We start from the raw sequence: 17,002 nt of genomic DNA, 5'->3' as shown, positions 1-17,002 counted from the left end.
GGACATCAGGATGCACCAACTATGATTTTTACCTATAGACCTCCATCTGGGTCACGATTGGCTGCCAAACTCTGCCCCACAGCTGACACACACACACACACACACACACACACACACACACACACACACACACACACACACACACACACACACACACACACACACACACACACACACACACACACACACACACACACACACACACACACACACACACACACACACACACACACACACACACACACACACACACACACATACATAGTTGAGAGCACACAAATAACTGCTGCTGTTATTGTTGTTGGCTTTCTCTCGTGATTTGTCTGAGATCAAAGTTGGTCTGGAAACAATTAGGGCAGAAAGAAACAAACCAAGGGCAGAAGGTCTAATGGTAATGAACCAACATCCTAAATCTCTCAGCAGATATAAGATGGAGGACAATGCTCCCCTACCCATCACTTTTAGTCTTTCTCTCTCTTTTCTTTCTCCTCCCTCCTACTCTCTCTCTCCCCACCTCCCTCCCTCTCTCTCACTCCTCTCCCCCACATTCCTCTATCCTTCTCCACCTCTCTCTCCCTCCCCTCTGTACAGTGGGTGGTATTTATATAATCTAGGTCCCAGTGCCTCCTGGGAGAATGGTTCCATATCCAGGTCAGAACTCACCATAGCCCCAATACTCTCTACAGCCCACTCTACTCTACTCTGTTCCACTCTGCTCTGTTCCACTCTACTCTGTTCCACTCTACTGTGTTCTACTCTACTCTGTTCCACTCTACTCTGTTCCACTCTGCTCTATTCCACTCTGCTCTGTTCTGTTCCACTCTGCTCTGTTCTGTTCCACTTTGTTCTGTTCCACTCTGCTCTGTTCCACTCTGCTCTGTTCTGTTCCACTCTGCTCTGTTCTGTTCCACTCTGTTCTGTTCCACTCTGCTCTGTTCTGTTCCACTCTGTTCTCTTCTACTCTGCTCTGGTCTGTTCCACTCTGTTCTGTTCCACTCTGCTCTGGTCTGTTCCACTCTGTTCTGTTTCACTCTGTTCTGTTCCGCTCTGTTCCACTCTGCTCTGTTCCACTCTACTCTGTTCCACTCTGCTCTGTTCCACTCTAATCTGCCTGCCAGGAGGAGAGGCAGAGCTGGCTGCAGGTAAGCTGCTCCACTTTAGTTCCTTTTGTGAATGGTGAATATGTACTGTACAGTACATTTCAATGTGGAAATTAATTTTACTTAGGAAACTGTTAAGTAGGCTGAAAGTAATTTATTAATTGATTGATTTTCTAATAGTTTGATTGATTGACTAGCAGCTAAGCAGTCGGACAGGGTGTGTCTCCTTTTCCAACCACAGGTCCAGAACAGTGTACATTAGCGTAGTACACTTCTTGTCTTCTTCAGTCACCTCTGGCTTTGTAGCAATATGGCTAAGAGTCTGGACAGCAGGTTTCTCTGTGTGAGCATCAATAGCCAAACAGGACAGACCTCAAACGGACTGATTGGCACCCCGGCCACCTTGGCACCAGTCTTCAGAACGGCTCTTCGGGGTATTAATGGTTCATTATTAGCACAATATCATAATCATTATTATTATTATTCCCAATGGATTCCCTCACTTGTCACTGTAGTGTGTGTTAAATGGAGAGGGTTAAATTTATTATCACGTTCCTCTCTGTGATAGGCTACTCCCCCTCTCCCTGGCTGTGATGTAAGTGTTAACACCAAGGTAGTTTACACAGGATTACAGTGAGATAATCCAATTTCAGTATTTAGTGACATGAGCCGCCATCTGTCCTCTGTAAGCATGCTGAGAACACAGGCTTATGCCAGCCAAAGTCCTTCTCAAAGACATGTCTATAGGATGGAGAATATACCTGAATATGATATGAAAGCGTTTCGTGCATGCGCACTTTCACTGTAATCGGGTCTCTGGTGGCGCGCCAGGTGCTGATTGAAGGGAGCGCGCGCTGTTGGCGCAAGGTGTGGCAAGTGGACAAATTTGTCATTTCTGCAATGAACCGAGGACAATTCAATCAGTGTTTCTAAAGCCGCGGACGAAGGGACAATACTGGTGATTATAAATACTGTTAAACTTGAATAGCGATATGAATCAACTTGACCTGATTTTGAATGCGTTGTAGTTGTCTTTCAGCTTTGCGAACAGTTGTGATGGTCTCACGAACTTCACCTTTTCAAGACCCAATAGGCCTATAACATTTTATGGTCGGATAAAATACTGAATTTAACAGTAGCCTACTGTACGCTAAGTAGGCCTAAATGTCGTCATATTGTTGTTTTATGTTATAATTAGGTCATTCCATTTGATTTTAGCTACTTTTTCACCGCACCCCTTTTGATTTGAACAAAACTTAACACATATTTGCCCATTGTAGAAGTAAGTGGTCAGAAAGTGATTTTTCTTTTGGACCTGAATGCCAAAACATTTAGGAGATGGAGGTGCTCAAAGTTGACCCATTTTGCATACCCCACCATACCATGAGACATCCAGGTCTTCATCACTGGAGAAGATGAATGGTTGAGTTTGATATGAATTTTAAAAGCATGGTTATCAAACAATTGAATCATTCCTTGAAAATTGTTTTTTTAATAAATCATTGCAATTTTTTTTAACCTTTTAATGTGAATTCTCAAAAAATGCATGAACTCAGATTTTGTATTTTCAAATGTTGTAATGTAAATTAGGGTGTAAGTTATCTGAGGTAGCCAGAATATATTGGGAGCCTACACTTGCTTACAGCTGTTTAGATTAAGAGCCCACGTAGCCAGTCTGAGATATGGCTTGGCGAATGTACCTCATTCCAGGGATGAGCAATGAATTGTACTGTGAATGGTCCCATTATCCCAACTGTTAAATGAGAAGATTGAACAACTGCTATGAAACTAGCAGTCGTTCAAAATTCTCAGTGTGAATTGGGTTCATGGGACAATTTGGAGTATAAAGCATTTCTCGTCCCTAGATTGAGGTACATTTTGCGAGTCATATCCCAGTATCTTAATCTAAACATGAAGTCTGTCTGACCTCAATGCAGCTGTAAGAAAGCGCAGGTTCAGAATCTATTCTGACTACCTCCTGAGGTGTATGTGTTGTTTGCCCATCATCATTTGAGACACCGCATACTCTTGAATACTGGGTGGTTGTCATGTCAATCATAGAAATATAATTCATAGAAGGAACCTGTCCTTTCAGACCACTGCAATTTAGCTGGTACACCATTGAAATTTAAATTAAATACAGATTTTTACTTCCAATAACTACCACAAAGATGGCTGCCGGTCCACCCACCGTCGAATGTCAGCTTAAAGGCCCCCCACCAGAGGGCAATTTTAAATGAACCTTTATTTAACTAGGCAAGTCAGTTACGAACAAATTCTTATTTTACAACAATGGCCTACCCCGGCCAAAAGCTCCCCTAACCTAGACGACACTAGGCCAATTATTCGCCGCCCTATGAGACTCCCAATCACGGACGGTTGTGATACAGCCCGGGATCGAACCAGGGTCTGTAGTGACACCTCTAGCACTGAAATGCAGTGTTTTAGACTGCTGCGTCATAGATAAACAACTTTGTGGAATTTTCTTTCGCGGGCGACTTCATTCTACATAGGATAGACACTTGTGGTTTCTACAGTAGCTGCACCAATACAAGGAGTGGATTGTGCTCAAAACCATTCATCTTGGGGCGAGCGGGGTTCCAAAATCAGATCACACTCAATTTGACAATTTCTAAAAAATATGCTTGCACCCCCTATTTTAATTTGCGCCATGGCTCAGGCGGCCAAGTGTAGTCTACGGCAAAAAGCTGTTTGGCTCAGCTCAGTCGCGACTCGCAAGAGGAAGAAGACTGAAAAGTATTAGTGTTAAACGCTCGTGGTCGTTTAAATGGGAATGTCTATTCTATGTATATTTCTATGATTTTAATAGGTTTCCTATTGACAGTTTAATTGACGGTGTAATTTAAAACTGATATTCAGTTCAACATTATCTGATGTGTGGACCTCCAACCATCTTTGTGGTACCATTTGAAAGTTAAAATGTCAATTCTATTTCCATTTCAGTACATTTATCAGCCATAACATGACACCCACCCTGTATTCAAGAGCATGTCTCAACCTGGCTGGCACGACACAAACACCTCCGATGATGTAAAATAGGGTCTAAGCTACAACCGATGCGAAAAATAGTAATTCATTTACGTTAAAGGCAACAAATGTTTTTCAATTTCTTTTATGAAGAATTTAACAATTTGACAACCCTTTTTGTAAGCTTTTAAATGATATCAAACTCAACCGTTTATATTTTCCACTGATGAAGAAATGGATGTCTCGTGGTATGGTGGGGTATGCATAATGGGTCAACTTTGGGCACCTCTATCTCCTGAATGTTTTGGCATTCAGATCCAAAAAGTCACTTTCTGACCACTTCTACCATGGACGAATACACTATATATACACAAAAGTATGTGGACACCCCTTCAAATTAGTGGATTAAGGCTATTTCAGCCACACCCGTTGCTGACAGGTGTAAAACCAAGCACACCGCCATGCAATCTCCATAGACAAACATTGGCAGTAGAAAGGCCTTACATGAAGAGCTCAGTGACTTTCAATGTGGCACCGTCATAGGATGCCACCTTTCCAACAAGTTCGTCAAATTTCTGCCCTGTAAGTACTGTTATTGTGAAGCGGAAACGTCTAGGAGCAACACTGGCTCGGCCGCGAAGTGGTAGGCCACACAAGCTCACAGAACGGGACCACCGGGTGCTGAAGTGCGTAAAAATCGTCTGTCCTGTTGCAACACTCACTACCAAGTTCCAAACTACCTCTGGAAGCAACGTCAGTACAATAACTGTTAGTCAGGAGCTTCATTAAATGGGTTTCCATGGCCGTGCAGCCGCACACAAGCCTAAGATCACAATGCACAATGCCAATTGTCGGCTGGAGTGGTGTAAAGCTCGACACCTTTGGACTCTGGCGCAGTGGAAACGTGTTCTCTGGAGTGATGAATCACACTTCACCATCTGGCAGGTCCCATGGACGAATCTGGGTTTGGTGGATGCCAGGAGAACGCTACCTGCCCCAATGCATAGTGGAGGAGGAATAGTGGTCTGGGGCTGTTTTTCATGATTCGGTCTAGGCCATTTAGTTGCAGTGAAGGGAAATCTTAACACTACAACATACAATGGCATTCTAGACAATTCTGTGCTTCCAACTTTGTGTCAACAGTTTGGGGAAGGTCCTTTCCTGTTTCAGCATGACAATGCCCCATGCGCAAAGCGAGGTCCAGTGTGGAAGAACTTGACTGGCCTGCACAGAGCCCTGACCTCAACCCCATCGAACACCTTTGGAATGAATTGGAAATGCGAGCCAGGCCTAATCGCCCAATATCCGTGCCCTGACCTCACTAATGCTCTTGTGGCTGAATGGAGTCCCCACAGCAATGTTCCAACATCTAGTGTAAAGCCTTCCCAGAAGAGTGGATGTTTTTATAGCAGCAAAGGGGGGACCAATTACATATTAATGCCCATGATTTTGGAATGAAATGTTAGACGAGCAGGCGTCCACATCCTTTTGGTAATGTAGTGTATGTATGGAAATTTGAGTTAAAATCAAAAGGGGTGCGTGCGGTCAAAAAAGGGATTGTAATCAAATGGAAGGACCCAATTGTTTGTAGGTAGGGAACCTCATTGCCAGGCTAATTGTGCATGGCCGGAAGTGTCTGGTGAACAAGGTTATTAGGTAGTTGGAAGTAGGTTACGTAAAACAACCATTAAATTACAATTTGATATGAAATAAAGATTTTGCTTCTGCAACCATGTCAAAAGCACCAGTGCCATTCCATGACTGTACTTTTCTCTGTTAACTGATTCTGGCCTAGTGTGTTTCTCTGTAGACAGTGGAGTCCTAAAAAGCCTAACTGGATTGGAAATAGAGGTACCCTCTAAACCTGTCTAATCAGGGATACATGCTAACTTGACTCACCTTCATTGAGCTCCGTACCTCTCCACCTGTCTCCAGCCCCAGATGATGCGGACGGACAATAAAGGCCGGAGCGCCTCCCCCCACAGGAACGCCTACAAGTCTGACTTCCACACCATCAAATGCTCCTTGGATGCCGCGGCCATGCCTAGACCTTCTTCCCTGGGCGCCTCAATCTCTTCACCTGGATCCATGGCAGTCCCTCACACCAGGACTAGCAGTGGGAGTGACCCTGGTGAGGGTACCAGGGGTGGGTCCCTCAGCCCTAGAGGAACTAAGATCAAAGACAACATCTTCCTTCAGATGGACAGCCAACAACACCTCCTCCACCCCTTATCTCAGGCCCTGCCCAAACACCCTCTCAGCTCCAGCTCTGTCCGGAGCAGTGTGGCCAGCATGTCCAGCGTAGAATCGTCTATGCTAGATAAACCGTTTAAGGCAGAGGAGATAGCAGAGATAGACAGAGCTGCTCTAGCCCAGAAGTTCTCGGTGACCCGGAAGCTCTTTGAGAAGGTCAGTGGGGGTCAATGTTTAAAGGTCAGCCCTGGCAGAGATAGCAGGAGGTGTGTGGAGGAGAGTGGGGAGGAAAGGGGGAGTGCAAGGAGCAGGTTAGATAGGGAGCAGCTGACATCCATGTCAGAAAGTGAAGGAGAGGGGGAGAAAAGGAAAGAACTCATGAACATACACATTTCACTACCCAACATAAAACTCCATACAGCCACTTCCTCACTGGACACCAGTTTGCCTACACCCCTTCACCCTGTTAATGGTCACTACAGTGAGACATTTTCCCCTGACAGTAGAAGTCCTACAAATGACCCCTCAGACCGCAGGAGTGTGTACGGTCGACGTGTGTTAGATGGGAGTGTGTGTGAGGGCTTTGTGTTCTCCAATGTATCCAACCTTTCTAGCCCAGCACCCAGCTCCCCCCACTCTCAGCCTCCATCCCCTTCTTCCAACTCCCCCAGTCCTCTCACCCCAGTCTCCCCTTGTTCTGACCAGACTGACCTCTATACCCCTAGTAGTCCTAATGCTGACCCCCTGTACAACAGGAGTTTGTCTGAGGGGAACCACCCTAATGACCTTGACATGACCCCTGATGTCCCTTTGACCCCCAAAGAGGGGTCAGGGGCTGGGACTGTAAGGGCGGAGCTAGTGGAGGTGAAGAACGAGTCATCTGAGAGCGACGGTAACGAAGGAGAGGAGGAAGGCAAGAGGGAGGAGGGCAATGAGAATAACCTGGTGGATGATGTGTTTGAAGAATCCAAAGTGGGACCTAGAATGGTTGAACCTACATCGGCACAAAGAACAGTAGAACCTAGAATGGTGGAATCTACATCGGCACAAAGAACAGTAGAACCTAGAATGGTGGAATCTACATCGGCACAAAGAACAGTAGAACCTAGAATGGTGGAATCTACATCGGCACAAAGAACAGTAGAACCTAGAATGGTGGAATCTACATCGGCACAAAGAACAGTAGAACCTAGAATGGTGGAATCTACATCGGCACAAAGAACAGTAGAACCTAGAATGGTGGAATCTACATCGGCACAAAGAACAGTAGAACCTAGAATGGTGGAATCTACATCGGCACAAAGAACAGTAGAACCTAGAATGGTGGAATCTACATCGGCACAAAGAACAGTAGAACCTAGAATGGTGGAATCTACATCGGCACAAAGAACAGTAGAACCTAGAATGGTGGAATCTACATCGGCACAAAGAACAGTAGAACCTAGAATGGTGGAATCTACATCGGCACAAAGAACAGTAGAACCTAGAATGGTGGAAAAGAGAATGGTTGAACATCCAGTAGAACCCAGAATGGTAGAGTGTGTGGAGGGATTCCCTGACAGTCTTGAAGTGACGGAACAGGAAAGTGAATCAGAAAGAGACATGAACCAGCAGGAGACAGAACAGAGGGAAGAGCGAATGGAGGGAGAAAACAGACCGATCAGCCAAGCAATAGAGCAGCACAGAGAAGAGGGGACAACCGGAGACGGTGAGAAAGTGGAGGTAGAGGTGAAAAGAGATGAGGCAGGAGAGCAGGAGGAAAAGAAACTTGAGAGAGAAACCATGTGCAGTGACGGCAAAGAAAAGATGAGGGAGGAGGTGAAAGAGGGAGAGGAGGAAGCGAAAGAGAAGGCCGGATTGGAAGATGGAGGGATTGACTTCAGGGAAAAAGAAGAAGAGGAAAGAAAGTCCAGAGGGAGAGTGGAGGAAGAGCAGGAGAGGGAAGAGGGGGAGTGCACTGAGAGAGGAGATGAGAAGAATGGATCTGCTGCCGTCATTGGAATTGAGAATGAGGCCTTTGTGGAGGACGGGGAACTGAACTCGTCGGAGTGTCATGACGATTTGGAATGGCACAGCAAGGACTGGGAGCAGCTCTTTATGGAATATGAGGAGATTCCCAGTCTTCCCCATGAGGATGATGATGATGTGGATTCTGCTAAGAGGAGGAAGATTAAGTTCTCTACAGCACCAATAAAGGTACCCCCCCCCCCCACCCCCCGTCACATTGACACTTCCTTCCTCACTCACGCTCACCCCATTAGGTTTGATAAAGGGATACCAGATTTTTATTTGAGAGGAAGTCTTGCCCTCATAGTTGGAATAAGATGAAAACCATGGCTAGCACAGATGAATAGATGGACAATATGAACATACAGCCAGTCTATTCTATTCCTTTAGGTTGAGAGGAGACAGACAGGATCTCACATGCTCTGTCAGGTATTCAGCTCAGAATAAGTGTGATATATCAACAGCTTTCCTCCCCCAGGATGAGTGTTAGCTCCCATGTCTTACCAAACTGCAAGTCAGTTTATTTTAGGGCCTCATAATGCATTTTTTAGTCCAGTAAGGATTTTAAATCTCCCAGACATCTCTGGCCTTGTGTGGCCACCAAGTATACTGAGAGCCATAATGGGTACGACACAGTTGGCACACATTTCACTGTGTGTGTGTGTGTGTGTGTGTTTAGGATTGAATTACTGTTCAAGGACCATTTTGTCTAAGATGTTCTCTGCCTCTGAGATTGAACTGCTGTAGAGCACATGGATTTGCAAAGCTTTATGTGTTAAAACTATGCATCTGCAACAGCTTGTTTCCAATCCCATCTCACACCCCAGTCCTACTGGAGGATCTACTAGCAGAAACAGGATGGTCACGGTGTGCTAGCAGTAACTCCAGATAGCAGTGTCTTGTCAGGATCCAGACAGCCAAAGACAGGCATGCATACACACACACACAACTTGACTATGAAAGATCTAATGGTGTGTGTGTGTGTACACTTAGGTGTTCCTGACCTACTCAAATGCAGACTATGACCGGCGTAATGATGATGTTGACCCTGTGTCTGCCTCTGCTGAGTATGAACTGGAGAAGAGAGTGGACAAGATGGATGTCTTCCCTGTCCAGATAAAGAAAGGTTGCGCTCACTCCCTCTGTGCTGTACTGCTTCCTTTATATTACTCTCTCCTTTTCTCTCTACTGTTCTCTCATTCCCTTTACCATCTCTCTCTCTTTAATTCTCTGTTTTAACACCTCTTTGTGTAACTCCCCCATCTGTCTGTCTAGGAGAGGAGGGCCTGGGTATCAGTATAATAGGGATGGGGGTAGGGGCTGACCAGGGGCTGGAGAAGTTGGGGATCTTCGTTAAGACCATCACAGAGAACGGAGCTACACAACAGGACGGACGGTGAGAATCTAAGGTCAATGATGCCTTTCTAATGGTTAGGATGTGAGTGCGGTGCTGTAAGCTGATCTTAGATCTGTGTGTGTGTGTTAGTATCCAGGTGAATGACCAGATAGTGGAGGTGGATGGGGTCAGTCTGGTCGGAGTCACACAGCTGTTTGCTGCCACCGTGCTAAAGAACACCATTGGCACTGTCAGGTATGCAAGCACAGACAGGCTCATGCTCTCACACACTTTCTCTCAGCAGATTGGTTGTCACTTAACACAGGGTCCTGATTTGTCATTGTTTCTCACTGCAGGTTTTTTATTGGACGGGAGAAGCAGGGAGAGGAGAGTGAGGTGGCCCGTCTAATCAATGAGAGTTTGGAGCAGGACAAGACACCGTCTACAGTAGAGGTAGGCATGGGTGTGACTGGCCCTACGGCAGAGGGGCAGGCAGGGGCGTGACTGGCCCTACGGCAGAGGGGCAGGCAGGGGCGTGACTGGCCCTACGGCAGAGGGGCAGGCAGGGGCGTGACTGGCCCTACGGCAGAGGGGCAGGCAGGGGCGTGACTGGCCCTACGGCAGAGGGGCGTGACTGGCCCTACGGCAGAGGGGCAGGCAGGGGCGTGACTGGTCCTACGGCAGAGGGGGCTTGACTGGTCCTACGGCAGAGAGGGCTTGACTGGTCCTACGGTAGAGGGGGCGTGACTTTGTACATGGAGCTGGATTGAGTGCCAGGAAAAGAGGCAGTGCATATATGCAACCTTGCATCTCTTATTGGTTGTACCTGTGTGGGTGTTTGTGTATCTCAGGTGTTAAATGATGGTGTTGTGGGACTCAGCTCAGTGGATGAGACGGTAGAAGTCCTCCGTACAGATGATGAAGAGGATGACGAAGAGAAAGAAATCACCAGCTGCCTCAGATGCCAACAGGTGTTGACGTCCATTATAGTCTGGGATGAAAGGCCTTGGGGGGGATACTCTCTGTTATCCCTCAGTAGCCGTTATGCTCCTTTAACAGCTTCTAGTGTCTGCAGATGTTGTGTGAAGTGTTCATGTGTGTACTGGTCTCTCCTCAGCTCCAGTTAAAAGTCAGGACCAAATCAGACCAACTCTGCCTAGTGCGGGAGAAGGTAGGTCACTCTGACGAGACTGCCAAAACAGAGGCTCACTCATTGCTTTCCTCAGAGCAGTCTGACCCATTTAGCTCTGTGAGACTTGCCTCTCTAACAGTCTAGAGTCTGAGTTATTAGCACATCGGCCATGTTCCAATCACCTTGAAAATATAGTATGTCGTCTCTTGTGTTATCACTGATCTGACGGGATTGATTCAATCTATTTAATGTAGGCCTCTACTTTCATATATACAACTGTGTTAGATGAGTGATTGAAACATGACTGTTTTTGGCATGTTTAGTAGATGGTGAGTGAAGTGTCTAAGGTGAGTGTCTGGGATGATTCCTAGATGAAGGGCTCATGGTATGGGGCTAGGGAACTGGGTGTCCGTCACCCACCTGTGTCCGTCTTTCTGTCTCCTCCAGCTGAGGGTGTGTGAGGAGCAGCAGGCCTTGTGGGAGAGTCATCAGGCTGAGCTGAAGGAGCGTGTCCAGGATGGAGAGGAGAAGGCTGACAAACTAGAGAAGTAATAATCAACTACGCTAATCAACCGTCACTAAGTTCCGATGACGCAAATGATGGCGACGATGATGAACATGATGATGATAAATGGTTTTGTATTCATTATTAATCCACATTAGCTGCTACCAAGGCAGCAACTCTTCCTGGGGTCCAGCAACTTTAAGGCAGTTATATACCATTTTAAAAACATTACATTTCACAACACATTGTGTGCCCTCAGGCCACTAATGTACTGCCACACATCTACAACACAAAACTCATGTGTACGCGTGTGTATGGTGCGTATGTTATCGTGTGTGCGTGCCTGTGTGTGTGTGTCTCTTTACAGTCCCCACTGTTCCATAAGGTGTATTGTTGTTTTTTTAATCAAATTTGACTGCTTACGTGAGTTACCTGATGTGGAATAGTTCCATGTATTCATCGATCTATATAGTACTGTGCGCCTCTCATAGTCTGTTCTTGACTTGGGGACTGACTAGACCTCTGGTGGCATGTCTTGTGGGGTATGCATGGGTGTCTGAGCTGTGTGCTAGTAGTTTAAACAGACAGCTCGGTGCATTCAACATGTCAATACTTCTCACAAATACAAGTAGTCACTCCTCCACTTTGAGCCAGGAGAGGTTGACATGCATGTTATTGATGGAAGCTCTCCATGTACATTTAAGGGCCAGCCGTGTTCTGAGACAATTGTAACCTTGTGGCACCTGACCACACGACTGAACAGTAGTCCAGATGTGACAAAACTAGGACCTGTAGGACCCGCCTTGTTGATAGTGTTGTTAAGGAGGCAGAGTAGCACTTTTTTATTATGGACAGACTTCTCCCCATCTTAGCTACTGTTGTATCAATATGTTTTGACCATGACAGTTTACAATCCAGGGTTACTCCAAGCAGTTTAGTCTCCTCAACTTGCTTAAGTTAGTTGAGGATTAAGGTTTAGTGAGGGATTTGTCCCAATAACAATGCTTTTAGTTTTTGAAATATTTAGGACTAACTTGTTTCTTGACACCCATTCTGAACCTGACTGCACCTCTTAGTTAAGTGTTGCAGTGATTTCACTTGCTGTGGAAGCTAATGTGTGGAGTCATCAGTATACATGGACACACTGGCTTTACTCAGTGGCAGGTCATTAGTAAAGATTGAAAACAGTAAAGGGGTCTAGACAGCTGCCCTGGGAAATGCCTGACTCTACCTTGATTATGTTGGAGAGGCTTCCATTAAAGAACACCCTCTGTGTTCTGTTAGACAGGTAACTCTCCATCCACGAAATAGCAGGGGATGTAAAGCAACAGATTATGATCAATAATGTCAAAAGCTGCACTGAAGTCTAACAAAACAGCTCCCCCAATCTTTTTATACATTTCGCTCAGTAAATCAGCAATGTGTGTAAGTGCCGTACATGTTGAATGCCCTTCCTTAACAATCTGTTGTTCATCTCTTTACTGTGAAATAGCCTTGTATCTGGTCAAACACCATTTTTTCCAAAGGTTTAGTAAGGGTTGGGCACAGGCTGTTTGAGTCAGTAAAGGGTGCTTTGCTATTCTTGGATAGTGGAATGACTTTTGCTTTCCTCCAGGTCTGAGGACACACACTTTACTATAGGCTTACATTGAAGAGGTGGCAAATAGGAGTGGCAAAATCGTCTGCTATCATCCTCAGTAATTTTCCATCTAAGTTTTCAGACCCAGATGATGAACATGATTCGTTGTCTTCTTCTAGGTACTGGCAGGAGGCCCAGGCTCTGTGCAGGATTGTGAACCAGCGATTGGCTGACACCCAGAGCCATTTAGACAGCCTGGAGGTGAAATACAGCAAGGCCAAGAGACTGCTGAGGGAATTCCAACACAGGTGAGCTCTGGTTAACATGCCCCTGTAGGCCAATTGGTAATATTCAATGCCTGTTTAGAATGTCTATTTCTCTGTGTTTGATGGTCCCTCTGTCCCTGTGCAGGGAGAAGGAGAGCGAGGGGAGAGAGGAGGAGCTGCAGAGAGAGATGGAGGAGAGCGAGAGGATACATGGAGAGACTGTGGAGAGACTCCAGAGACGGGTGAGCCTGGAGGAGACACCATGAACTGTAGTGTACAGATACTACCTCAGTGAACTAAGCATTTCTTCCTCTGTGTGTTCAGATAGGTCTACTGGAGCGAGGGGAGATGGTCCCTGAGAGTGACAACCAATCACTGGATACCTCATTTACATCAAGTAAGACACACTACCTGAGGGGCAGTGTGTGTGTGTGTGTCACTGTGCCTCTCAAACTGTGTGTGTTTCAGGTGCAGACTGGAGCATTGCGGTGCCTGTGACAGGTCTGTTAGACACCAGCGCTCACAGGGCCAGAGCACAGCTCGCCCAAAAAGCCAAGAGACACCCTCCCTCACGAGACAAACTCAGAGAGTCCTTCAGACAACAGGTCAGACACACACACACACACACTCTCCTTCCAATCACATACTGAATGTTCTATCACTCCCTGTAGGGTGAGGAAGACCATATTCAGAGCTGTGACGGGAAGAGCCAATCACTGACTACGATCGCACCACGAGAGACGGGACGATCGGTCTCAGCAGGCGGTCACCGTGTCAACTCCAGCACATCCTCTCTGTCTGCCCTCACCTCCAAGCCCCACCCCCCCTCTCTCCTCACCCCCCAGCCAGGCCAGTCCCCCCCTAATGAGGACAAGTCATCTACCACACGCAAATCAAAGAGGAGATTCCCTGACTTCAGGTAGGGCACACCAGACCTCTTCAACCCCTAACCCACTTTCCCATAGGCACTGTGTGTAGATCTGACAAGCATTATGGTAATAGCCCCACCTCCTGACCCCTCTAGCGGCCTCCGCAAGTCTCTGAGGAGAGGGAGGAAGAGTGAGGAGAAGAAGAACAAGGAAAGACCCCTGGACCACAGGTACAATAAATAACACACTATTGAACTAGCAGAGGAAACGGGTACAGTCAATACATTGCACCCACACTTACATTTCTTCTTTCAGTGTTTCTGCCGGCCCTGTATTTGATTTGTGTTCCTGTCTCCAGGGGTTTATGTGTTAACCTGGTGGAAGCCCCCAGCGGTGGTGTCTCTCCCTCTGTCTCCTCCATGCCCTCCTGCCTACCCTTCTCCTGGTTTGGAGAGCAAGGGAGGGAGAAGGAGAGAGGGAAGCTTAGGTCTGTCTCCAGCAGCAGTCTACCGCACATGACCACCGGAGGCAGTAGAGAATGCCAGGTGAGAGGGGAGTCTTCTATCTCAGACCACCCTGGACTTTAACTTTAATTTGGGCTCAAAGCACTTGTCCAGCTTATTCACTGGCTCAATAACTTAGTGGCTTATTCACTGGCTCAATAACTTAGTGGCTAATTCACTGGCTCAATAACTTAGTGGCTAATTCACTGGCTCAATAACTTAGTGGCTTATTCACTGGTATTTTTTCTATTCTTACTTCGCCTGAGCCTTTCATGTTATACTCTCCTCTACATGCTCTTGACTGTGTGGTGTACCACTGTGTGCTTCAGTGTGTGTCAGTCACAAATGTCTTTGCTCATTCTAGAGAGTGAATGTAGGAGACCCAGGTAGTCCCAGCTCTGCTCTCCTGTCAGGGATGCTGTCAGATCTGTCTCTCTCTGCACACTCTCAAACTCTCACCTTCTCATCAGAGGTGAGTCTCTCCTGCTCTCTCCGTCTGTCTCATGTGGTCTCCCTCCTCTCTCTGTGTATCTCTGTTCTCTCTCTGACCTGATTTTTGTTCTAGTTTTCTACTATGCCCTGATTAAGTTTTCTCTGTAGCTCATAGGGCTGGATAGGATGGTAATTTACTTCCTCCTGAATGACCCAGAATGGGATGGAATATTATTACGCTGTTAGTTTTTAATTTAGAGAAGGTTTGTTATACATCTTACTGTTGGGTTTGTGTGTGTCTGTCCCGTCCATCTCCGTAGAACCTGGATGATGACTCTGCCCCAGTTGGTAACGATTACCAATGGCAAAGCCGACCCCTGGACCAATGGACTAATCAGCAGGTCTGTCTGTGGTTGATTGGCATGAGCATGGACCAATACGCGGCCCAGTTCACAGCCAATGGTGTGGATGGGCTGCAACTTCTCAGTCTGGACAACAACAAACTCAAGGTAGTCACGGGAGTCACGGGCCATGTCTCAATACTGACTCCTCTCCTCACCTTCTGTCCTGATGATTGAAATCATAGCCAATCTATGGTTGAAATGACTAAATGTGTTGCCCTTCCTCCTGCTAGATCATTGACCATTGAGGAGAAGAAAGGGGGCTAGAGTATTGCGACACAGCCCTAGATTTAGATGAATGAGTTCATTCCATATGGAGCAGCCCACTGTGGCACAGAAATTAAAGTCTCGCTCTCTCCTCTCTCCCTCCCTCCAGGCTCTGGGTGTGTGCAGTCACAGTGACCGTGCTGCTCTGAAGAGAAGGCTGAAGGAGATGAGGAAGACTCTGGAGAGAGAGGAAAAGGAGAGAGAGAAGGGAAAGAAGGAGAGGGAACATGAGAAGAGGAAGGAGAGAAAGGAGGCCAGGCATAGTGGTAAAAAGGTCAGAACCGAGTCCCTCTGCTAAAGTCTGGACCCTGACCTCTAACCTCTAAACCCGGAAATGATCTTCAATCACAACTTTTTGTCTAAGTCCTACTACTATTAGGCTCATCTCATGCATTCCAGCCTTTAGACAATCAGCTATAGTCTCTCTCTATTATAAACTCTACCAGCACAGAAACGTCAGTCTTACTGTTAGTCTTCACTGTGACTGGTGAAATATACTTTTTATCTGTTTTGTAACAGTATTTATGTACAGATGTTTCTATACGAATGTTGTACAATTGATTGCAATGAAGCACTTATTTTAAGCTGGGAATATTTTACATTCATTAATAAATAATGTTTTAAACGTATTGCCTTAAAGTTTTATTTGACTGATCAGATTCTTTTTTTTTTTAGGTTCAATTCAATTTCCATGACATTGAAGTATCAAAGTGCACAAAAACCAAAAGAGATTGTGACTGATTGTGACTGTAAAAACATGTATTTAAGAAATCCTTGCAGTTTTCCACGTTACTTTGCATTAATGTCAAGAACTGTCGCTGGACAAATCCTCCACATTTTGGTATTGAATGGGCCCTGTTTAAATACCTATAAAATGCATAATTTCATCTTCATCACTTACTTGAAATGATCAGTGACGTAACGTGAGGGGTTAGAAAACTACAATCTGTAATTACTCCACACACGCTTCTACCTCACTGGTCCATCTCAACAATAGTAATACACCAGAAGTACAGTACGTACAGAACATTTTGTCTGAGCGGTTATGGATGAAAAAGTTAGTACATAATACAGAAAGATGGCACAGGAAAGCTGCTGATTAGCTGCTGCTATAACTTGATAAAATAGGACCCCAGTTAAACACCTGAAATGTGTAGAACTGTCTTTACACATGAGTGCAGATGTTGAAACACAATGTCTATTTGTTGTTTTGAGATGATTTGGCAGTGTGATTTGACACGTCCTTCCATACGTTGAACACTCATTCTGGGTTAAAAAAAAGAGTATTTGGCCATAATGGTTAGGCAACATTCTCACACATATTAACCCCCTGTCGTGACCCAAGAGTCAATTGATGCACCAGTGTTGTCAATCTAAGTTGCATAACAGAAAAGAATCACATCAATCTGTCAGTTTAAGCTAGA

At 45.9% G+C, this 17,002-nt stretch overlaps 1 protein-coding gene across 1 annotated transcript; it reads left to right on the top strand.

The window, feature by feature from the left end:
* The first annotated feature begins 1,665 nt into the window (after positions 1-1,665).
* Positions 1,666-16,207, top strand: LOC139550364 (myb-like protein X). The gene is made up of 19 exons (XM_071361225.1): positions 1,666-2,058; positions 5,884-8,477; positions 9,282-9,414; positions 9,564-9,684; positions 9,775-9,879; positions 9,981-10,077; positions 10,476-10,595; positions 10,742-10,795; positions 11,204-11,304; positions 13,020-13,148; positions 13,252-13,348; positions 13,431-13,503; positions 13,575-13,711; positions 13,778-14,025; positions 14,131-14,205; positions 14,334-14,520; positions 14,843-14,950; positions 15,231-15,419; positions 15,688-16,207. Exons 2-19 carry the CDS (start codon positions 6,030-6,032, stop codon positions 15,874-15,876), a joined length of 4,611 nt encoding a protein of 1,536 aa, XP_071217326.1. The 5' UTR covers positions 1,666-2,058; positions 5,884-6,029; the 3' UTR covers positions 15,877-16,207.
* Positions 16,208-17,002: the final 795 nt, after the last annotated feature.

Source organism: Salvelinus alpinus, chromosome 23 (assembly GCF_045679555.1).
Source record: "Salvelinus alpinus chromosome 23, SLU_Salpinus.1, whole genome shotgun sequence".
Lineage (NCBI taxonomy): Eukaryota > Metazoa > Chordata > Actinopteri > Salmoniformes > Salmonidae > Salvelinus > Salvelinus alpinus.
The sequence above is the reverse complement of the archived record's forward strand: the minus strand, read 5'-3'. Positions and strand labels throughout refer to the sequence as shown.